The sequence below is a fragment of the Cydia splendana genome, chromosome 14 (assembly GCF_910591565.1).
Source record: "Cydia splendana chromosome 14, ilCydSple1.2, whole genome shotgun sequence".
Lineage (NCBI taxonomy): Eukaryota > Metazoa > Arthropoda > Insecta > Lepidoptera > Tortricidae > Cydia > Cydia splendana.
In genome coordinates, this window is record NC_085973.1 from 4,344,026 (window position 1) to 4,369,707 (window position 25,682).

At 39.7% G+C, this 25,682-nt stretch overlaps 1 protein-coding gene across 1 annotated transcript in view; it reads right to left on the reverse strand.

Moving 5' to 3' along the window:
- The window catches only part of LOC134797080 (SLIT-ROBO Rho GTPase-activating protein 3-like), a 110,541-nt gene that overhangs the window by 12,401 nt on the left and 72,458 nt on the right, over positions 1-25,682 (reverse strand). The window contains exons 3-13 of the mRNA XM_063769304.1: positions 23,909-24,087; positions 23,311-23,507; positions 22,502-22,630; positions 21,647-21,871; positions 20,690-20,872; positions 20,089-20,208; positions 18,933-19,179; positions 18,228-18,352; positions 15,952-16,145; positions 14,016-14,222; positions 12,961-13,088 (exon numbers count right to left, since the gene is read on the reverse strand). Of these exons, the coding sequence (XP_063625374.1) occupies positions 12,961-13,088; positions 14,016-14,222; positions 15,952-16,145; positions 18,228-18,352; positions 18,933-19,179; positions 20,089-20,208; positions 20,690-20,872; positions 21,647-21,871; positions 22,502-22,630; positions 23,311-23,507; positions 23,909-24,087 (1,934 nt within the window). The remainder of the gene's footprint in view (positions 1-12,960; positions 13,089-14,015; positions 14,223-15,951; positions 16,146-18,227; positions 18,353-18,932; positions 19,180-20,088; positions 20,209-20,689; positions 20,873-21,646; positions 21,872-22,501; positions 22,631-23,310; positions 23,508-23,908; positions 24,088-25,682) is intronic.

Genomic DNA, 25,682 nt, shown 5'->3' on the forward strand with positions numbered 1-25,682 from the left:
CGGCTTAACTAAGCAAGTTTGTTTTAATTTTATTTGAATGAGTTCTTTAGGCACTATTTTCATGATTTTTTTCATATTTTTTGTTTATATATATTATATTGTTTGCATATTTATCCAACGACATGTCACACTATGGGATTGAAGCGAAAAAAATGGATACATACATTTTTTTATTTTTCTTCGGTTGATACCTATGTTGTGATATGTCATTTGATATGAATTTTAAAATGAATAAGGTTCTTCAAAAATTTTTTTTTGCTAAAGTGAATATTTTTGGAAATAATCGCTTCGAAAGAAACAAAATGTATGTGAGGATTTTTTTTTTCGTTTCAACCCTATGGTGTGGGGTGTCGTTGGATAGGTCTTCCAAAATTAATAGGGGTTTTGGAAGAACATTTTTTGATTAAGTGAATATTTTCGGAAATAATAAGGCTTTTAAATAAAATAAGAAGGAAGGACTTTTAGCGATAACTCATAAACGGCTTAACTAAGCAAGTTTGTTTTAATTTTATTTGAATGATTTCTTTAGGCACTATTTTCATGATTTTTTTCATATTTTTTGGACCAATGGTTCAAAAGTTAGAAGGAAAAGCCATTTTTTTTCTTTCTAAACGATTGTTTCCGAAATGATTCACTTTATCAAAAAATGTTGTTTATATACCCCTATTTATTTTGAATGGTCTATCCAACGACACCCCACACTATAAGTTTGAAACGATAAAAAAATTGTCACACACATTTTGTTTCTTTCAAAGCGATTATTTCCGAAAATATTCACTTAATCAAAAAATGTTCTTCCAAAACCCCTATTAATTTTGGAAGACCTATCCAACGACACCCCACACCATAGGGTTGAAACGAAAAAAAAAATCCTCACATACATTTTGTTTCTTTCGAAGCGATTATTTCCAAAAATATTCACTTTAGCAAAAAAAATTTTTTGAAGAACCTTATTCATTTTAAAATTCATATCAAATGACATATCACAACATAGGTATCAACCGAAGAAAAATAAAAAAATGTATGTATCCATTTTTTTCGCTTCAATCCCATAGTGTGACATGTCGTTGGATAAATATGCAAACAATATAATATATATAAACAAAAAATATGAAAAAAATCATGAAAATAGTGCCTAAAAAACTCATTCAAATAAAATTAAAACAAACTTGATCAGTTAAGCCGTTTATGAGTTATCGATAAAGTCTTCCCTTCTTATTTTATTTAAAATCCTGGCAACCCTTATTTGTGACCGGATTTTCGCAGGCAACCCTATACCATTGTATTTGCAATAAAATTGCCATCATTTTGATGTATAATTCAAGCGTCAGATAGATGAGTGCAATTATCGATATAAAATCACCTCTTTAAACACGGCAACCACATAATAGTGACCGGAAAAAGATAGGCAACCTAGTTTATTTATGTTGTACAAGTTGTATACTTTCCATTGAAACTTATTTCGTTCGTCAGACAAATCGGTGAAATTTGACGAAAAAAAATTTTTTTTCAAAAGTTTATTAAAAATAGCCTTGACCATATTTCTTTAGGCAACCCTATTTACGGGTCATCCATTAATTACGTCACACGAATTTCTAGGTTTTTTTACCCCTCCCCCCCTCCTTGTCACACTTGGTCACATTTGGCAAACCCCTCCCCCCTGGTGTGACGTCACATCAACGAAATCGGCAAATATTTATTTAATATTTTATCAACATATTTTTGACAAAAGAAATATTAATAATTTTATAACCCAAAACTGATTAAGAAATAAAATTAAACGAATAAAAACGATTATCGTTTCTAAGACTTGTTATTTAAATGTATATTGGCGTATAAAATAATTTAAATAAATTTTCGGTTACTGATGAAGTTAAAGTGACGTCACAAAGTTTGTGACTCCTCCCCCTTGTCACAACATGTCACATTTTCTTGACCCACTCCCTCCTCCTAAACGTGTGATGTAATTAATGGATGACCCCTTATTTGTTCTGGAACATATTTTCTTTCATATTTTCATAGTTTCATCCGTCAGACAGGTTGGTGAAGGTCGACCATATATGTGGGATCTCCTAATAGGAACGTGGGTCGTGTACATAGCGTGCGCAGCAGTGGGGCGGCGGCCTAATGGTACGGAACCCTTCGTGCGCGAGTATAAATATGTATAGGAATATATAATATAATCGATAAACGTTTATGGTTTGTCACGATGTGTGACATTCGTATTTAATTCTTTATATTTTTTTGCACCTGGTCCTGTCCTGCAAACTGCATCATGCATATCTACTTCAGATTCTTTTTGACTAGGCTAGGCCGATCATCATTGTTTATTGTGTATTGCATTTCCATGTTGCTACATAAAGGTGTTACAATACAATTTCGAGTACAGTGACATGGACCCTGTAAGGGCACAGCAATTCTTATTCTAAAATAACAAATTAATTCTAGGCATGTCAAACAAATTAAAATAGGTAATAACAAACATTAAAATATATAATAATATGTACATACAGTCGACGTCAAAGATATGTTTACATGTTTGCACCTTACTCCCTTGTAATAAACCGAAAAATGTAAACATATCAAAGACGTCGACTGTACATAGAAAAATTCGCCCTTGCCGCCGTGACCTAGCAGAGGACGCTGGTTCGATTCCACCCCGGGGCACTGGAGGCCTTGGTCACTTTTTCTTAAGCCGCGTCTCGATATCGCGCGGCGGCCGCGCAAGCATTGTTCGACCGCGGCAAATCTGTATTTTGGCTCGCGAGCCATTTTTGGCACCATCTTGAATTATAGCGCGGCAGCCGCGCGCGGCAAGCAATCCGACGATCGACCAGTTTGTACTCAGGAACCATGGACGTACGTCGTCGTGCAGCTGCCGCTTTAATAATTATTTATCATATTGTTCACAAGAAACCAAAACGGAAAGTTCGATGGTGGTAACAACATGGTGGTAACTAGTGGGAATAACCTCCAAGTTACATATGAATGTAAAATTTCAGCTCAATCGGAAATCGGGAAGTAACAGGCCTATTCGGATTTCGAGATAATCACAAGATCTTGCAACGATTTAGAGATCAACTAGATCTACATTAGATATCGACTAGATGTGACTTGGATATCTAAGTCATAACTTGTCGAAATCGTTCAAGAGGACCTCCAGAATCGCGGAAACGTCAAAGGTCATTGGGCGTTTTTGACCCGCTTTATGAACTTTCCCGTACAGAGACCAAACTAGTTTTAAAATAGAGAATTTAATCTCACTTTTTTAAATATGTAATTTTTTTTATGTATCAACCGGCAGAAAAAAGTTATTCAACAGTATGTGTACGAGATAGTGTTAGGGTCAGTTGCACCAAACTGTTCGTACCGTTAAAGAGTTCGCTAATTTTTGATGTATGGAAAGTTTCATAGTAAGGCGCCGGGGCGCGCCGGCTGACGTTGATCAGTCTGTCAAATGTGGTTGGTGCAACTGGCCCTTAGTGTTGTGTGTTGTTATTGGAAGAAATAGTATTCAAAACTATTACTGCTCGTGTATACAAGGCCATCGCACTACCGTCGGAAGGGTTTAGGCGGAGTATGTCACTTTCTTACGAGGTCACTTTCGAGCTAGGTCACTTTCTGAGGACGTCACTGTCTGAGGACGTCACATTCTGGGTTTGTCACTTTCTGTGGTCGTCACATTCTGAGTACGTCACTTTCTGAGAACGCCACTTTCTGAAGACGTCACATTCGGAGTTCGTCACTTTCTGAGTACGTCACTTTTTTAGCATGCACGTGCACCGTGCGCCTGCACGAACAATGGATACCAGAAATTATATTAGCGGTACGGTATAAGGCCACTTTTATGTATGACATACAGAATGTTTTTTCAGTGACCATTGAAGGGAAATACGAATCTATAGACGATAACAGGAAACTGTCGTTGCCGTTTGGATTCAGACGCCCGTTATCCTCTATAGATTCATATTTTCCTTCAATGGCGACTGAAAAAACAACCTGTATATGTCATACATAAAAGCGGCCGTATGCCGTACAGCTGATTGCTGGTATCCATTGTTCGTGTAAGTATACGCTTAAATCTTAGTATAAAAAAGTGACGTACTCAGAAAGTAACGCCCACGAAAAGTGGCGTTCTCAGAAAGTGACGTGCTCAGAATGTGACGACCTCAGAAAGTGACGAACTCAGAATGTGACGTCCTCAGAAAGTGACGTCCTTAGAACGTGACCTAACTCGAAAGTGCCCTCTTAAGAAAGTGACATACTCCGCCTTAACCGTCGGAAGCTGTGCACATGCTGCAAGCGTAGTCTATTTTTTATCATGGGCCAGGCATCAAGAAGTGATTGACGCGCCTGCTGCTGCCTTTTTAGACGAATTAACAATTGATTTTGATCAAGCAGAATAAAAATATTGTTTATTTAGAACTGGATTTTATTTTTGTTCCTATTGATATTAAACAATATAACAACAGCAACGTAATCTAACAGCAGCTATTCAAAGTATATTTGAAATAATTCCAATAGTTCTGACTTAAGACGAAACGGGAGCTGAGCTAAAAGTCAATTTTGAGATTTCAAGCTGAATATACCCGTCGCTCTGACGGGGCGTGAGAGACTGTATTTGTGTGTGTACTTAATGCACGCACACAGATGCGTACGCTTGCACCCGCGCGCGCCTCATTGCCGACAATTTGCAATGTTATTTTTCGTGCGTTACTGCCACGAGGCGTTCACTTATTACTTACTGTGTTGCGATTGAATTTTTTGACCCGGCTTACGTTTACGGAACTCGATAATCTTTCTACTACTGTGACTTGGCTTTGTTTACTTGACTTTGCTGATCAGCTTATTGTTTTGGACTCCGTGAGTTGTGGTTACCTATTGGACCGCACGCAATTCATCTACCTTTATTCAAGTAATTAAGCGTAATTAGCCGAAACCTTTATAAGAGTGTAATTCATAAGAAGTACATAAGATATAATTTATGTACTGGTTTGCTGTTAGCTTTTAATTGTATCACTTTACATATATGTTACTCAAATAACTAACACGGTTACACTGTTGTAAGAACATTATTTTTCAGGTAGGCCTTATTATACCTACTATAGGCCTTATTACCTCCTAGTACCTTAGTAGTAGTAGTACTACTACGGAAATTGATTCAAAGACTCAAGACTGACTTAAGTGGCAGTAGGGTGTAGGGTTTTTTCTAGGCTTAATGAGTTCGCTGAAGCTTATTTTTTATACTTAGCGCACAGAACCACTAGTTTAACAGTATCAGCTCTAACCACATGTCACCATTTTGTCCTTTACGTAACAAACTCAGGGGCCCAGAATATCCGATGTACCTATCAAATCAAGGTTCTGTACCAAATAAGGCCCGGTTATTATAGTTCGTTATTTTTTAGCATTAGAAAGAAGGTAAACAATCATGACGTGTCTTTTTATTAATAATTATTGAAAAACGCTTTCAAAAATTAGTTTATATTACTTATGAAAGCAAAAGAATATAAAAAAGTATATGATTAATACATACATACATACATACATACAATCACGCCTATTTCCCGGAGGGGTAGGCAGAGACCACGGATTTCCACTTGCTACGATCCTGACTAGGGCTTGCAATATCGGATGGTTTCCAATTCCGGAACTGATTTTCGATATTGGAGTCCAATTCCGGAATTCCGGAACTGGTTCCGCAATTAGGGTTTATCATATTTTTATTAGATTTTTTTGTAAAAAACGATCAAAAATGTGAAATTATGATACTTTACGTTTATTAAAGTTAGTAATGTTTCAGAGAATTTTTTTTTTTCAATAATGCTTAAAAACGAAGTATAGACATGACAACCAAATATTAACGCCATTGTAGGGCAGGATATACAGAACATGAATCATTTGTACTGTCACGCTCCGTGATTGTTGAGCCATTTAGGGTTCTAGCTAAATTGGACATTCCATAGAGCACGAGTAAGTATGGAACAACCAATTCAGCTAGGACCCTAAATTGCTCGACAATTACGAAGCGTGCCTGTAGGTACCTAAAAATTTTGTTAACCCATTTTAACCATGCAATAAAATATTTTTGATTTTGATTTCTAATTTGAAATATTAGAATCAAAAAGTTCATAATAGATTGTATATCATAACTACAAAAATGTGTTCCCTACTCTCAACCCAAAACCCCTTGTATCTTAGGATCTAGATATTTTCACACAAGACGGTTTATCGATAACTTCTTACATCACTAGATTATCGACATTAAATGTCGACTATTGCCCATCACTTTTCTGGCTGTGTACGTATTTAGAAACTTGACTCCGCCCCTAAAATTACTGCGATAGGGACAACTGCAGCTGAGGCGAAAAATCCTGCGTAAAAATGACAAAAATCGAGGTTTCGTAGTCCTCTTTTTCCTCCCCCAAAACTTAACCAATCGTAACCAAATTTGGAAATCTAAATGATTATGAAATTATCTGTGTCGGACCGTTTTGCTTTTTTGGCTAATTGATATCAGTTTTGAATACCACGCCTCTCATTGCGGCATAGTCTATTAGGCCATTTTGGCCGTTTTTGAAGGGCTGTAGCGCCTTAAAAAACAAAAATATCAAAAAAAGCAAAACGGTCCGACACAGATATTGACAATATTAATCTGTGTTGAAAAAATCATTGCTCTAGCTTCAAAAACCACGGAGGAAAACGAGGACTACGTTTGTATGGAGGAATGACCACTCCTGTTGGCTCTTAATTCATTGCAAAAATGCTATAATGATGAGAAATGATTTTTATTTTTTTCTCAATTCTCCCATGTCTTGCAAGAATGCGACTCATACCAGTGGGTAGCAGATACATTTACCTACATACCTAGCCCTATTTCGTTTGTGTACGCTGTGGGTCATATGTCCGAACAAAACGCCCAATGACCTTTGACATATCTACCTTACAAATATCTTTAAATTATCCGTATTGTAACTTGTTGAAGTCTAGTAGAAATCTAATTCATTTTCCGAATCGAGCCGTAAGCCTAAATTTAGCTTTCAAGATTTGACCTAGATACACTAACTAACATACATAGTAACAGGGCAAATTTAATTAATTGTTTTTTTTTTTATATAAGTTTTAGTGTTTTGTTATAAAGTTGTATAAATGTTATTAAATAAATAAATAAGCTTATTAATTGTAAATAATATAAAAACTTAAGTATAGTAATTTCATTTTAAGTAACTTTAAAACTATTCCAGTCTCAACTAGATTTTCTTAAAATTTATTATCCTCATTCCTTATTAGTTAATATTATCTATTTTGATCCTTTTTAGCTGATCATCAAACACAAACATCCGCTACCGATATCCTGCCTACGGGAGTGAACTCCTAAATATCACCTGGCCACAACAGAACCAGTGAAAATGAAAAAAATAAGTACCTATTTGTAAATATACTCAAATTTGGTAAAATCATATGTTGTTTTTTTTTTTAATTTAATAGTACAATAAGAAAATACTTTTATTTTCTTTAGTTTACTGTGTTGTAATAGTTATGATTACTTAAACATTACCCAGGGCCTAAAATGAATAAAGTATGGAATAATGTTTCGCCCTGAAAAACTCTGAAATATACTTTGTAGCATGTGGTATGTATAATGAATGATTTATTTATTTGAAACAATATACCCTGTATTGTATTAATCCTTGGCAGTGCTTTTAACAATTTGTTCGAAAATGTGCGGCAATAATGACGTTTATTAAAAGTCAGAATCTTATTAGTGTCATAAATAAGAAAGATAATCAGAAAGGTCGAAGAAGGTTACCTCAGGAGCTACTAACACATACAGGCTGCTCCAAAGTAAAAAATCGTAATTAGTTAATTTCTTCGTAACCACTACCACTACACCGGTTGTTATGATACTGTCTACTGGCTCTAAATACCCTAATGCATGTGTACGTTTCCGTTTTGTCCCATGGCCATACATACAATATTGTCCATGGTATCAGTCAGTATGTGCCCTACATATACATATCCAAACCCAAACAGGCGACGCATGACATAATTATTTAAAAACAAGTATTTCGGTCTTAGCGGCCATTCACGCCATTTTTGAGGCAAATCTCAAGAGCTCGCGGAGTGCACTGAATACGCTTAGCCCGCACTTGATCAATCAACATTACGAAGTTTTTAATTTTTTCAAGATAAGTAAATATTAAAAAAAACTATGAAATTTAAGTGTAAAAAAATACCTAGTCAGCATACTATTATACAATAAATAAGTAGGTAGGTACTTATTTGGCGAAGCTAATGACAATTGTCACAAGAAACATGACAATTGTTACGAAGTTTCGACACAGAACTCATTTCCTGTTAAGAATTACCCAAAATTCTTTTAAATCTTGTGACAATTATATAAAATATATATGAATCAAAAAATATATAACCATTATACCATTGCGGTCGAGCGGAGTATCACATTATTATATTATAGTAGACAGTATTCACAGATTCTGCCCCTTTCCAACTTTCTTCCTCTGCTACACGTAAGGTTGGGCAGGGCCGGAACATGGGGCAGAATCTGTTAATACTGTCTACTATTATTATATAATATCGTAATGTGGTACCCCGGTCGACTACAAGGTACTATCGTTATGGTGCGGCACAAACTCATGCGGTATTATGAAGTAGCTACTAAATAGCACGTAAGAATTATAAATTTGTGCATTGACCAATTATTGAAACTTACTTAATATTAGGTCAGGCAACGAAAAGGTATACATACAGGGTGGATTTTCTTCTTGGGTCAGTGAGAGCAGCTACCATATCCCGTGCTGCTACGCGAAAACGCGGTCTTATTAGAAGACCTTCCCTATCACCCCTATCATCCCTATTCATCCCGGTTGACGGTATCTTCTCTTTTCCGCCTTTTATGTCTATAACTTTTGATTTTTTTTGTGTTCTAATAAACGCTTCGAATACATTTTTCTATACATCATCCGAATCCAGGTATCACACGTATTTTTAGTAGTATCTCTATTTTTCACCATTTTGAACTTGTCGACTAGACTACACTCTGCATGTATAAGTACTTCTAATCTAATATCTATTAGTGATATTAAGCTTTTTGTATCACTTTAGTAATTAACTTGAAATACTTATTCTTTGAAGAAGGAAAGTCGGATCAATCGTTAATTAATAAGCAGGCAGAGTAAAACAAATATCGGGCGAGTACTAGGGAATTGAGTTTCTCTCACCGCTGTCCAACGTAGTGTGAACTGAGTGCCTAGCCAAGATATCAATCGTTTGCGCCATAGCGAACGAAACTCTGACGTCTCTCTGTCGCAAATGATTGGCATCTTGGCTGAACCCTCTAGAGATCTAAGAACTGTGAATAATCGGAAAATACGACCATACTGGTTAGCCCAAGCGGTCATCCCATTCGACGCGCTCGGTAAGCGGATGGAATAGTAGCTTTAAAGCTTGCATTAGGTTAGGTAGGTACTTTCCCCTAAACTAAAACATGAATATTTCAGTTCTGCATTGAAATTTAACTTTGTGTCCATGCACATTTTTGGGCTCATTCTACACCGTCAGCATTCCGTACTACCACTTAAAAAAATGTCCCGAGATGTCCGTTCCATTACGTCACGTTTTAGTACTTCACTTGTACGTGTTTGACGCACGGACGTAGAGAGTAAACTGGATAGTGTACACTGGCCAAAAAGTGTGTCCACATGAGAGGTCAAACCTGAGCCCTCCATCTCTTTCTAATTAGGGTGACCATAAGTCATATGAATGTGGGATATTAGCATAAGATGGAATGTATAGTTTGGCCAGGATCTTTTCTCATTCGTGCATAATCAGAGAGAATCATACTGTATTTACCCTATGCTAGTATAATTGCCCCAGAAAAGAGATGGATATAGTTTTTTTCTCTTCTGTAAAACGCTTCACACAACCTTACTTAATTTAGTCGTTATAAAGCTTTTAGTCGTTATAAAAGCTGTTACAGATGGGATGGGCGTATTGGATCGCGATCAATGCGATCGTGGTTTATTGTGAGGAAGGTGGTCCGCCATACGTCCATCGTACGTATTGGGTGAAAACCAGCGTAGTGTCTTACAGACACTGCTTATGCTGAGCGGCATCCTATTTGGTGTATGTTTACTGTATTGTTAACTTTATGGTGTACTTACCGTAATGTAGGTATGTTTTTGTACGCCAAATAAATATTTTCTATTTCTATCAAAGACAGCTATAAGAGAGAGCGAGACAAATATCCAGGGTCGGGTAAAACGTTGTAGTTGTACTTGGTAATTCGCAAATCGTATCGATTAAAAACGCTGCCTTCGGTCGTGTTTTAATTTATCACCACTCGTTGCGAATTTAATTCCTACTTTCAACACTTGCAACGCAAATAAATTTATATTATTACTATGCCCACTGGTTATCGATACTAGTCATTTTGTGAAGCCCTAGCGTAGCGTAACAATTTATGTTTTTACACGAAATTATCTTGATTATTGACTAAAATGATATAATATTAGCACACGACGAAATAAAAACTTACATTTAACTGTGTAAACCGGCATTCTACACTATTTATGCTCTTCATAATTCATAATTTAACAAAATACCTATCACTATCAATATCATACTCATGGTGTGTTCATATACGTGATGACTTCCCTTTTGCATACTTTAGCTATTCTTTAAGCGTTAGCGTCATCGTAGATCTGTAATTGAAACAACATTTTCAAATTTGCCGCTTTTGTATACTGACGGAAATGTCGGCCCAACCTATATAGAATCGATTACATATATATAAATAGTTAGAATTAACGTTCCAGTAATTAAATACTATGTATAAAAATATGAGTCTGTAATGTCCAATCTGTAATGTAAGGACTTCGGATTTATTTTTGGCAATTATGTAGCTCTCATTACGTGAACCGAATAATTAAACATGCCAAAATAAGTATATCTTTATTTATTTATTAGTATACTATTTAGGTAAAGTTATTTTTACATTAAGTAGGAAATAACAATTTTGTAAGACCGATCCAAATCGTACCGACATCATGGTGACCCTAATCGTCATCAAGTTGGGGATACCAATTAATATTCAAAGTTACTACAATTTCTACCATATTCAATTTACTGTTTTTTTTGTTGCGCACATGCTTGGCTTAATCAGTTAATAATATTAACATCATAATAATTAACAAATTACTTAAAAGATATCAGAACTGTAATTAGAATATAGCACTAAAATAGTATAAGAAGGTAATGAATTTCAGTAGTATATTGATATAATTTCTATCACAATGGTATCTTTTTAACATTGGCAACATGTGCGAGTGAGACACAGGGCTCAGGTTTTTCTATCTCATGTGGACCGTTTTCTCTAGTCTGGTACGAACAACATTCTGTCTCGGTGATAAGGTTCAAATTAGTATGGCAAAAAAACTGACAACTCGCTCCAGTTTAAACAATATAACTTCATGGTTTGACGTACCTACTTAGTGGAATCTACAATTTCCATACAAATGTGGCTTTCCATTCAGACAATGCAATGGTCCTTATGTTTCATGTGCAATAAGAACCTTTTTATAAGAATTTCAGTTGGAAAGGACCTTATTGCACTTGAAGTATAAGGACCCATTTGTAATGGAAAGCCACAAATATTTAGAGGATTTTTTTACTATCAGGATTGAATATGCCAGTGATTTTGAGCTGGAAGAACTAGATAAACAAATTATTATAATATATAGGGTCTGTGAGACTCAGGTCTATTTTTTTTTTGGAAAAAGCTCTTTTGGACCATTTGGAAACACTCATCATTCATTGCGGTGTGAAAACAAACATTGTAGAAAGTATGTAATCGTGACCTTTGAAATTTACAATTTGGAATGTAGGTAGCTTAAAATCGGACCAAGCTAACGCCTCGGCCAGGAGCCACGAAACGTACGCTACGTGCATATAATGTGGGTATTGCTTATGTAGGTAGTATAACAAATGTATGGCAGTCGAAGGCAGCGTCGAGCAAAAAAGAATAATAAAGGTCTGCATACGGTCACGAATTTATTGTATGGACCTCTATATACCTCACCGATAATTGCATGTGATTTCCGTTCCATTCCGGTATTTGTAGCAAGGTCTGTCGATGCCTTACAGAATATACCGTCCGTGACCATAGACAATCCGCCCATTCTGGTGCTAAATTCAGTTCGTCTGGATGCGCCTTTACCTTAAATTAATCTTGCAAAAAAATTCATCTCTTACACCGCGCCATCTAGTTTACACTTTTGTCCCTAGTTAGCTAATGAGAGTAATCAGAAAAGCCATCTTCTGTACTAGCGACCTCTAGTCTGTTTTGGCTTAATGGTCACAAGACTGACACTGGGGGATATGGTAGTGTGTGTGAATGCATGAAATTGCAATATTTTGCAGTTTTGTCAGATTTTGATGAAATGAGACACTGTTGAGTGGAATATATTTCGATTTAGACGTAATATTTTTTATTGTTTGCGCCAATATTAACACATCTTAGAAAATTGTTTGGGTTTTGAAAGAAATAGTGATAATCCGCAATTTGTGCACAATCACGCCATCTTTTGGTGGCTAGTCGGCAGGACAGCCCTACACATCCACCTTAACCTAATTAATGTTTTCATCTACCCTCAACTGGCTTAAGGAGCCATTTGAGGGTAGAATATGTTTACATTTATTTAAATACCTAAAGATACAGAGTATAGAGTTAGACCAAGAAAATTGTGCAGCGATTTTGATAGCCCACCCAGTGCAAGTGTTATTTTAAACGTCAAACTTCTGAAATTTTGACGTATAAATAACACTCGCACTGCGTGGGCTTTCAAAATCGCTGCAGACTTTTTGGTCTGACTCTAGCTATTTTTGCTGCTGATACTTGAGGTATTGACTGGCCTGATCGTGCTTTGTTACGATACGCACCGTCGTCGTTATCGTCGTCGTCGTCGTACAACGACAGGTCGTCGTTGACGTCGGGCTCCTCCGCCGCGTCCACGTCGTCTGAGCCGGCCGCGCTCTCGCCTTCCTCTGCTACCGTCTCGTTCTCTTCACTGTGAAAAACGTATTTTAATGAAATAAAGACAACATCGTGATTTCATAAAAACAAATTAGAAAGAAAAATAAAAAGGTGTGATTGCAAGGATATAACACAGTCAAGTACAGTGAAATCAGAATATTAACAGTACCGTAAAATGGGGTGAGTTGGGTGAAATTTGACTTTCAAACCTCGATAAAAATTTATTTTTACATGTGAAAACTGAATGGTGTATATAATAAGTGGTTCGGATGTTTGTATTTTATTTTGGGTAGTTCCATTTCATAACTTTGTCGATAAAGAGGAAAACCCACCTCACCCCGTAGTGCCTCGTATTTGGGGTGAGAGGGTTTTTCATACAAAGGTGATTTTGGAAGATTGTTGGATCGATTTTTTTTATTATGAATATTAGTATAGCTCCATTTTAAATTGGAATAAATTATTTTTGTAGCAGTAGCCTTAAAAACCCACCTCACCCCCTCTCAATCCTTCTCTCCCCATTCATAACCCATAGCTCCCCGCGAAACCTACTCACCCCGTTTTACGGTACTCTATATTTTGGGTATGTGTTTGTACGAAAACCCCAGTTACTATTGTCAGGTGAGATTTGGAGTGGGACATTAATAAACAGCCGAGTAATATTGACAGTTTGATTTTACTATATTTATAGAGTACGCGTGAGTCGTAATAGTCGTAGATAGTGCCATTTGATTTGTTTTCATTTTAATTTTGTGCGTACCAACTGCCATCCCACCGCAATTTCCGACTTAAAATTAAAATTACGCTTGCTTATAGCCGCTGTCACTTGCATAAAACCTGTATGCAATTATAGTAAAGGCATTTTAGAGTTTAGACGCGATGTATGAGATTGGATAAGTTTTCTTCTTTCCCCCAGCCTCGTCTCACACGTAGGTCCCACATGGGTCACATAGTATACACCCACCTGGGTCGCTTATACAGCGCATGCGGCGCGATGTCCTGAGGAAAGATGGCGGCGTGGTGTATAATAGTCCTCTTGACTAGCTCGTTGACGAGATTCTGAGCCGCGAGCTGTGCACCACCCTCGCCCCATGCCGCTAGGAGCGTGGGACCCACGCAGATGGCTAAGTTCCACGCATCCATCATGTTGTACTCGCTGTATTCTGTTAAACTGATACAAAAACAGAGGTTATTTATAGGACATATCTAACCTAACGGTAGGTATAGTTGAATTATCGAGAAGATGGAATTGCATTTGTAGTGGTTGTATGCTGATAGTACAAGAAAATAGAAAATTCAAATATAGAATGCCTGTAAACAAACAATACTACTACATATGCAATTCCACGCTCTCGATGATTCAACTATAGTCAAGTAAGCTTTCCTATAAATGATTTTTATTCGACTTGACAGATCTGAAATCCTGGTCAGTAGTGACAACACAGGAGGCGAAGCGAATCTTTTGGCTTTAAAGTGACTATATGTGACGTTCTCAATCAAAAGGTATATACTACATTGTCGCTTGCCATAAGGACGATCTGAGAGGTTATTCGTATAAAGATACAAGCATATTTTGTCTTTATGGTGAGCGACAAAGAGCCTTTTGATTGAGAACGTAACATATGTGTAGACGCAACTTTTGAGTATAACTTGACAGGAAAGTGCAGCTAGCTTCAGCGATAACCTTCAAAACCAATCTGTACCCTAATAACATAGCTATAAGACTCACTGTGCCAAGAACGCCAGCAGATACCGCAACACAAGCACAGAAGAAGCTGGCAACGTCGCTAACAGTTCTCTCATTCGCCGTACAAAGTCCACGTCGCTCGGTAATAACTTACAGTAAAGGGCCATAAAGTTTGCACATCGGTATTTAGAAAGAGAATATTGGAGGCAACGAGAATGAAAGAGACAACGCTCTACGAAGCCGAAATTCCGATGTGCAAACTTTATGGCCCTTTACTGTAGTAATAGTACATTATTGTCGAGGCTCGGAAGTAGCTACTTGCAGGCTGAGGATTCGTTTTAAACGGACGACCTTGGGAGTCCGTTTAATTGAATCCGAAGCCAGCAAGTAGCCTTCCAGCCGAGTCATATATAGTGCTTTTCTCAAAAATGGTGCAAGAAATATAAATATCATAGAAATATTTTACAAAAGCAACTTTCTTACGTATATATTTTCACAGAAAAAAGTAGAAACAATTGAAAAAATTAGCTTTGCCGCCTTTTTATTTTTTTAATAAAAAAATAGAAGTGTATTTTTCTGCCGAAAATACGCCAACCTATTTGAGACAGCTAAATAGTCGCGGTACTAATCATCTGTTTGGCTGTTTAATGGGCCTGTGCCTTCATTTGATATGGCCATTTCAACTTTTAAAAAGTTTGGAACTCGACAAATAATGGAATTTGTATGCAACATTGCAGTCCCAAAATCGAGACTGCAATGTTTTTAACTTTTTAATTTTTGACTGACCATAAACTACGCGCTTCGCAACCTATTTTTTAAACGGCAATTTCGACTTTGCCGTCCATTTTTGAGAAAACTAATTTAAACCTTAATAACATAAAAATAAGACTCACTGTGCCAAGAACGCCAGCAGATACCGCAACACAAGCACAGAAGAAGCTGGCAACGTCGCTAACAGTTCTCTCATTCGCCGTACAAAATCCGCATCGCTCGGTAAAGCGGCTAGAAGGAGCAATAACTTAGATAATCTAAACCTTAATAACATAGTAATAAGACTCACTGTGCCAAGAACGCCAGTAGATACCGCAACACAAGCACAGAAGATGCTGGCAACGTCGCTAACAGTTCTCTCATTCGCCGTACAAAGTCCACGTCGCTCGGTAATAACTTAGTAAACTAATTTAAACCTTAATAACATAAAAATAAGACTCACTGTGCCAAGAACGCCAGCAGATACCGCAACACAAGCACAGAGGAAGCTGGCAACGTCGCTAACAGTTCTCTCATTCGCCGTACGAAATCCGCATCGCTAGGTAAAGCGGCTAAACGTAGTAAACGTTCTTGTAGTTGTGGCGGTAGAAGCGGTGGACGGAGCTCACGGAGGTATAGCTTTAGGAGGCCACACACCTGGAAAGAATAGGTAGGTTAGTCTCCGGGTATTGATAGTGATACTTCTACAATTAAGAATTCTACAAATAAGAATTGACCTTGAGAGAGGATTAGCTGGACTGAACGGAAGACGAATGAAGAGGTCCTGAGTATGATAGGAGAAAAGCGATGCTTATTAAATGAATAAGAAATAGGAGAGGCATGATGTTAGGACACCTTATACGGCATGATAACTTTTTCCTAAACATCCTGGAAGGCAGGATTGAAAAGACAAGAGAAGAAGGGAGACCTAGAATTAATTATCTCAGCCAAATAAAAAATAATGCGGTGTATGAGGAAATTAAAAGACTGGCACAAGAAATAAATGATTGGCGATTACTCCACCGACAAGAGCAAAGCTCTTAAGTTATGATGATGATGAAGAATTGATCTGCTCTGATCAATGAGTAGCGATGAGCGATTTTTATGGATGTTTTGTCTTTCACAGATCAACAAATAGAGTCTGTGCGGAAAGAGAAGAGTCGTGGAATGTATGGGAACCAATATAAACTACGATTTTTCTTTTTCCGCACAGACTCTAATACAAATGCATCTTTCTTATCCACGCTTGATTTACATCACCGGTTGCGTTTCTTGCCCGAGAAAATACTAGATCAACATTGCAGTTTAGGCTAGGTCATCATTAAAAATGGCATCGAGTGGTATAGTTCAAACATTACGCCGCAGACGGCAATTGACGTCAGCAGCTGGCGTAGCCCGACGTGCGTGACACGCAAAATCGTAACAAAAACGCCAAAGACGGCATTTGACGTCGATCGTTTTTTGACGAAAATCTACTAAAAAAAACAACGGGTTGCACTCCGGGAGTGCCGACAGAAGTGAAAACTCAATGACTAGTCCAAAATGTCTGCAGCACTATGTATAATTGATCCATCCTCCTTTCTATTGAAAAACTTTAGTTCCGAAATTGCTGGTCAGTGAACTTGTTTAAAATTCGAAATTCAAATTTGTAGCGTTAATTGTTTAAAATTCAAATAGAAATTGTAAAGTTACCTTGCAAACCTCGCATCTAAAAGTACATTATTGTCGAGGCTCGGAAGTAGCTACTTGCAGGCTGAGGATTCGTTTTAAACGGACGACCTTGGGAGTCCGTTTAATTGAATCCGAAGCCAGCAAGTAGCCTTCCAGCCGAGTCATATATAGTGCTTTTCTCAAAAATGGTGCAAGAAATATAAATATCATAGAAATATTTTACAAAAGCAACGTTCTTACGTATATATTTTCACAGAAAAAAGTAGAAACAATTGAAAAAATTAGCTATGCCGCCTTTTTATTTTTTTAATAAAAAAATAGAAGTGTATTTTTCTGCCGAAAATACGTCAACCTATTTGAGACAGCTAAATAGTCGCGGTACTAATTATCTGTTTGGCTGTTTAATGGGCCTGTGCCTTCATTTGATATGGCCATTTTAACTTTTAAAAAGTTTGGAACACGACAAATAATGGAATTTGTATGCAACATTGCAGTCCCAAAATCGAGACTGCAATGTTTTTAACTTTTTAATTTTTGACTGACCATAAACTACGCGCTTCGCGACCTATTTTTTAAACGGCAAAGTCGACTTTGCCGTCCATTTTTGAGAAAATATATTTGGTCATGATATTTTAAGTTTTATTCACCAGTAGGTACTAGAGTTCACTTATATTAGCGATTACATCAAGATGTAGCTTTATTGAATTATATTTGAGTGATATAAAGTTAAAATGTAACTGTGAGATCCTCGTATTTCAACCCGTACAAGATTAGAACCTTTTTCATGTAATGTCATTGAGTTTTTCTTTATTGATGTAAATGCCATCTAAATGAGTGGCCAACTAAACCTTACGATCACGTGATCGCCTTACGCTGTCTCGAGTTTATCATTTTTTCCCCACCTCAAAAAGTGCCCAGCGCCGCTAAAGAAGTTTTCACTTCAAAACACCCCACTTTTAGGTTGACATTATTTATTCACAAAACTAAATTTTACCCCTGTGGCGTCAGTGGCACGGCAAATGGATGCGCCGTTTGGCGTTCAAACGGTTAAGGTGATTAGATACTCACAGAGTTGATATCGGAGGCGTCTCTCACATGTGCCAGTGGGTCCTCCCCCCTCTCGAAGGCCGCGCGTAAAGCTTGCATTTCCACTTGAGACCCTGACACGCGGAAGATGCCTTGGTGTCGCAGACCTGGAAACAAAACAGTTATTGTAATTATCTAATGTAGCTTGAACTGTGTATTCGGTGTAAAATATCTGAGGGTAGTATTCCAGTTATCCAATTTCTTTGTCTAATGTGTAACTCGTCTCACATTTTGCTTAATGAGAGAGTGACACGCAATGATATTGGACTAAGAAATTGGACAGGTGGAATACCACCCTAAGATATGATATACAATTGCTAGAGATATCTAATCTCTTTAATTAATGTACCTAATAAAGATAGTTTATTACTATCATAGCTTTACCATTGGCACTTGGCAGATATTTATTGGTGGATTTCAGAGTAAATGGTTATAAAAATGCAAAGGGGTTATAAAATGATCTCTTGAAAATTATCTAAAATTCAACCTAGCGGCCGCTAGCTGAGCGTGTAACGGCGCAGCGAACTGTCCTCTCCGTAACCTTGCCGCGGCGCAGGGGTGAGGGCGGGGAGGCGAGAGGTGTACAGAAATACACAGACAGTACCTATGGCCTAAAGGCGCAGGGAACTGTACTTTTCTCAGCTCGATACACATACACAGATAAGCTCGGGTTAGGAGAACACTCACCGTAGCTGGATATGACCCGCACACACGACGTCAGCACCCTCGGCAAGTCCGCCCTGGCGGCCGCGAGATGGTCGTCGAGCGGCGCGGCGAACTGCCCTCGGCGCAGCCTGGCGGCGGCGCGCCTCGGGGGTGACGGCGGCGAGGCGGGCGGCGCGGGCGCCAGGCGCACGAGGCGCGCGCGCATGCAGCCCGCCTTGCTCTCCAGCCGCGCCAGCCGCCCCGCAGAAGACACGTACGACCGGAACTTCTGTATTCATCAAAACAATAAACTCTCAGTTGAGTAAGTAGTCAGTGATAAGTCCACTTAGCGCCCCTTGCACCATTCCACTACCCCGACCGGTTAAACCTGAAGTTACCATGGTTCCCGCTACAATTTGACACCGGGTTAACGGTTTAACCGCTTAACCCCGGGTTACTAGGATGGTACAAGTTGGCCTTAATGACTTAAGACGAAACAAACCTATTTCGCGCACACATATGCACGTGTCAGGTTTAAACTATTCCCCACTCGGTACTCAAATTCACGAGAAAATTAACTTGTTATAAAATCACATGATTATCTTAGCGACCCGTCCCGTACCGACCCTTTAATTATGTGCCGCTAAACATATAATTTCATTATATAGTAATATGGACTATATAATTGCTGAGGTCACCGTCATCGGTTTTGATGCGTTACACAATAAAGAAAATACAGTCATATAGAATTTAATTATTTTAGTATAAAAAAATGGAGATATTTACCAATTGCTTTTCGGTGAAGGAAAACATAGTGACTATTTATATAAGCCCTAGTTTCCCCTCTGGGTTGGAAGGTCAGATGGCAGTCGCTTTCGTAAAAACTAGTGCCTACGTCAATTCTTGGGATTACTTGTCAAACGGACTCCACGCCCCCATTAGCCGTGACAAAATTCCGGGATAACGCGAGGAAGAAGAGTATAAAAACTTGGACACCATGCTGCATATCAACCTTTTGGATCCGATTGCATTTCCTTTAAACAGTACTTATCTAAAGATCTTTCCTGTGATTATGGACATAATATAGTGACTGTCAAGAGTATCAAGCGGTGAATATATCTAAACGTAGGCCGTTGCGTTTACACAGACGAACAGAAGCTGAACGCTCCGTACAGCCTACTGAACTCCAAAGACTAACCGCGAGATAGTAGTCCTCCTGCTCCTTCCTCGGCCCCTCCTGGTCGTCGGGCGGCGGCGGCGCGGGCGCGTCCGGCCCGAACAGCCGCGCCGTCTCCCACTGCGCCGCGCTGCCTTCCATCTGAAACACAAGCCTATTGTAATACTAGCCGACCTAGCCGTTAGCCGTACGTACTCTAGTAGGCACTTACAGAACAAGCCGCCTAGGAAGGAAATTACCACATGTATAAACTTTTTATACATGTGCCTCACACGAGGCATTGCACAGCAGTCTCGACTGTCTCGAGTCGCGTTCACTCCTCATTTCACGAACGACAGTTATAAGTTTTTATTCAATAAAAGTTACAAAATCTAACTGAAAATCGACTTTGATAGTGTGTTCAGCCGTATCTAGAATTTCGTCACTTTCCCAACACTTGCCTGAAGATCATACTCTTGTGTTGTCTTACGTATTGGTAACATACTCGTACTCATGCTCCCCGTCTGCCTTGTCATCTTGTGATCAAAATTGCAAACAACCTCCTGATAAATTTTTAAAGCCCAATACTTTTGGAGAAGATTGCCTAAAGATCTCGACATACAGCCAATAGTTTTAAACATACCTGTTTAACAAGTTCAGCTTCAGCCGCGTCAAGAGTCTTGGCGCTCTCTCTACATTCAGCCCTTAGAGCCCTCGCACCGCTCTCGAGTTGCTGCAACCTTTGCGCGAGCTCTGCTGCCACCGCTGCCGCCGCTGCGTCCTGTTCTTCTGCTGCCCCGTTTACTAGCTCACGCATTTCTTGGTCCTGGAAGAGATTTTTATGGTTATTAAGGTTAATTTTGCGTGGAGGTGAACAACTGAGGATCCTAATGACTGCGCCAGTAAGGTTTAACATCTATCATTATTGTCAGGGAAAATAAAAGAAGAGTGTTTGGAAGGTAGCACACAGCGACTTTTCGGAGCAATTCTCAGCGAGTATCGAACAGTCGCGATGCTGTCGTTGGTCATATAACCTCGCATGTAAACACGATTCTGCATTGCTATTGACTACGCAAAGATGAGAGAAATATAGAATGAGATAGTCAACAACACAACGATCTGCCGAGGGTCTGGCGATCTGGCGATGACGCTGACGCCTTGGAGTATCGGCCGGTCACTTGTCTGGGACGCTACGTGCGTAGATACCCTGGCGTCGTCCCATATTCCAGGCACCAAAGTGGACGCTGGTGCGGCCGCATCCTCGACCGAAAGCCTCAAGCGCCGCAAATATGTCACACTAGGTAGTAGCTACATATTTGCGGCGTTTGGTGTGGAAACCCTGGGGCCGTGGGGACCTAGCCCGCGTCGTCTCTATGAGGAGCTGTCAAAGCACCTCATAGAGGGTTCTGGTGATCAGAGGGTTAGCCAATATTTTGCCCAGCGGATCAGCATTGCCATCCAGCGGGGCAATGCGGCCAGCCTTCTGGGCACCCTACCGAGAGACTACGACTTAGGTATTTTTTTTATTTATAAGTTTTTAATTTAAGTGTTTTCATTATGTTTTAAAATTGTTATTAAATAAATGTACAACACTACTTACTTGTTCATCAGGAGGTGTCCCTTGATAAGGCAGTGGCCGTGGCAACGCAAAAGTCGGCGCGTGAGCGTCCAGCGTCTTTTGTCGGTCCTTCAAAGAATCCAAAGCCGAGGCCGCACCCCGCAGCGCGCCGGCGGCCGCGCACAAGGCCGCTGCTCGGGCGGCCTCGGCCTCGGCGGCGGTGCGCACGCAGCGGCCGACAACGGCTTCGAAACCAACTTCCATGCACTGGGGATAAATAGTATACCAGCTTACATTACTGTCGAAGCGAAGAGCTATTTGCCGATTTGAGTAATTATTTTAAACGGAACCTGGGAGTCCGTTTGACAAGGGCAAACGATAATAGTGCTTTCTCTACTACTCGTATTGAAAGCTCTATAAGACCATCATCCAGTCGTTTCTATAGATTACTTGCTTTTAGGTTTGTAGCGGCATATGCCGCCCCCGGGCCGATTGCATTTTGTTTTTCTTCCTTGACTTCTGGGGCGGCGAAACGTATATTGGCCCGGGGCGCCAAATTTCAAAATACGCCCCTGTTTGTAGCATCGGTTCAGGGTCAAACTGTTAGACTTGAGACCCTTAACTAAGCTTTAGGTCCATCTTTAACAGATGATTTTAATACACACAACATTACACTTGAACTAACTACAAGTTTCTGTTTGACCCAATGGTGGACTGGCAGAAAATGCCTTGAGGCATTAAGTCCGCCATTTGTACAATTTTATATCGTGCAATAAAGCTTAAATAAAAATAAACATTACCCTAGAGGACAGCTTGTTTTAACAACAACTTCTTTGTTACCTAAAGAACAGAACAGAAAACCAATGAAAAAATGTAATCGACTTCACTGTAACTCACAAGCATGATATCTGGGATGTCGTCAAGGTAGTAACGCTGTAGAGTCGCGTTCGCGGCTTCCAGACTCAATACGTAGTCCGCGCGTGCGCGCAGGGCCTTAGCGCGGGCCTCGCTGTGCCGGCCGCGTCGCTGTAACAATTACAATGATTAGACAACTGGGTCATTTTAATAAATAATTGTTTATTTTACGTTTAGCCAAAGTTTGCAAGGTGAATAAGTAAACCTTCAACAACATACCGTCAGGTGACTTTTAGTACTAATATGGTTCACTATGGCTATGAACTTGTGGTGGTAATTAGTGAGTTTTGCTTGTCACCTGACGATACTATGTCCGTCATCGAGAAACAAGAATTGGATATTTCATACTTTTTTGGCTGATCAGATTATGGTTTATGGATGAGTCACGCTGTAACGGTCCAGGCCCGCACCGATGCTGCTGCCGGTTTGGCCTTGTTAGGCTACTATGAAGTCAGCTATCGTCTCCAGAAGTCATTAACCTACAATATTCCTCTTCAGAACTGTGTTACAGAATGCAACTAACCTTCTCTAGCTCTTTATGCAAAGCCTCAGCTCCTTAACCCTAGGAGGGTCAGCGGCAGCCAGTCGTGTCTTCTGGTCATGGGCATGTCTCAGCTTGGCTGCAGAGGCGCACCATACGACGACAAAGTCACCTAAAGGCAGGATTCCACCAGTATGCGGCACTGTGCGGCACAAGCATATTCAGTACAAAAATGCTTGTGCCGCACAGGCACACTGGTGGAATCCCGCCTTAAGATAGGCGATTTCGCTTCTCTAAAACATTTACTAACCTTCTCTAGCTCTTTATCCAAAGCCTTCAGCTTCTTAACCCTAGGAGGGTCGGCGGCAGCCAACCGAGTCTTCTGGTCATGGGCGTGTCTCAGCTTGGCTGCCGCGGCGCGCCATTCTGCGGCCGCTGCCGCTTGCGCCTTCCCCGCGGCTGCCGCGTCGGCTAAGGCTGCGCCTACTTCTTCATGGCGCTCCAATACTGGAAAAAACATAGTTGAGCAAAATATGCCAAGGTTCTGGTGTTCCGTATTTGGAGTGATTATTAGGAGTCGGATTTAGGTATTAGAAGTTATTTGACGAAATTGAAATCAAATGAATGCTGTAGATTTTAACTGCTGCAGGATGGAAAACAATATGTCTATTGTTAAGGTCTCTCTCTCTATCAGCAAAGCACCTTTATTAATTACTTAACTTAAAACCTCTGAAAAATCATGAAGCACGGTAGCAAATCTTCAATCATCTTTCTTTGGGTCTAGATATTCAGTGAACGTCTTACGTTGCGTTCAGTAGCAGTTCAGGGCGTCCAGCGAAGACCTTACAGATGTCTCTGGTAAGAGTGGTAAGCAATATATACAAGATGTTTGCTGCAGAAACACTCACCTATGTCCCGGCATTTCCTGTGTAACCTCAGCGCGTCGTCAGCCGCCCTCTGTAACCTTGAAGCCAGTTGCCCTCCGTATAACGCGGCCAACGTCGCATGGTCTTTGGACAGCGAGCGCGTGCTGTCCAGCGCAGCCTGCCAACACGCGTAGGCGCCGGTTAGCGACCATTGCTCGCGTCTGGAAAAGAAGGATACAAGTTAGAAAAGGAAAGTTAGAAAAGTAGTTGGCACTAAAATTTACAATAACATCCCATGTGACATTAATAACATGAACACCATTTCGGGTTTTTAATCACGCTTAAAATGTTTATTGGTTCGGAAGGCCTATTACTCCCTAAATGAGTTTATTACCGAGAGCAATGAGACCTGACATTTATTTATTTTTTACTTATATAAAAATATGAACATTCCGTCTTTTATTATGCAAATTGACATGTAATTTTTTTAGTTAATTCTATATTATCCTTAGTTCATTAAGTGAATTGTATATATAAATGACAATGTATGACCATTACTGAATAAATGATATGATATGATATGATATGAAAGATTGCAGATGACCATTTGAAGTTCTTGGCTTGTTTTATCCTACAGCATTTAAGAAGGAACGGAACCTTACTGCGAGTTGAATTAGGCATATCTGCGAAAAGAAGTTGACCATTGTAGAAATCATTATTTCTCTCCCTTGAATTCGACAATTATATTGTAGTCCCGCTGCGTCGCACTTCTAATACCAGCAGTCTGTCCAATAACCTACAGGTATGATATTATCATCTATGTAAATACGGACTTACTTTTTCTTTCTCAAGTGCTTGAAAATACACTGCTTTGATTCCGGGCATTCCGTCTTACCTACTACGGCAGTAGTCGTTTAACTCCGCTGCGACACCCTTGTAAATACCAGCTTTGCTGTAGCTACTATATGTATATAAAAAAAATCACATCCATTATCACTACGTGGCTGGTGTCCTCACGTGCCCTCAATGTGCGCGGAAGTTCACTTCGAAGATCGGCTACGTCAGCCATCTTCGGGCGCACGAGCGCCGAGCTAGCTAGGAGTCGAAGTGGTCGAAATCGGCCGGAAGGATCAAGGATCATCATCACTATCCATAAGTATATCTACTTGTGTTTCTGTTCCTTATGCTTCTGATGCGCGGCGCGGACTAGTTTGTCACGTGCGCGGGAACACTTTGCCTCTAGTTCCGCTCGTCTCCGGCAATAGTCGTGTAGTTCTGCTGCGACGCCAATATATAAACTGGCTAGTGGCCTACCAAGTAACCTATAGACTATCTGTATCTTACTTGTGTTTCTGTTCCTTATGCTTCTGATGCGCGGCGCGGACTAGCTTGTCAAGTGCGCGGGAATACTCAGCCTCTAGTTCCGCTCGTCTCCGGCAATAGTCGTGTAGTTCTGCTGCGACGCCCATATAACCTGGCTAGTGGCCTACCAAGTAATCTATAGACTATCTGTATCTTACTCGTGTTTCTGTTCCTTATGTTTCTGATGCGCAGCGCGGACTAGTTTATCAAGTGCGCGAGAATACTCTGCCTCTAGTTCAGCTCGTCTCCGGCAGTAGTCATGTAGTTCTGCTGCGACGCCCATATAACCTGGCTAGTGGCTTCCCAAGTAACCTATAGACTATCTCTATCTTACTTGTGTTTCTGTTCCTTATGCTTCTGATGCGCTGCGCGGACTAGCTTGTCAAGTGCGCGGGAATACTCTGCCTCTAGTTCAGCTCGTCTCCGGCAGTAGTCGTGTAGTTCTGCTGCGACG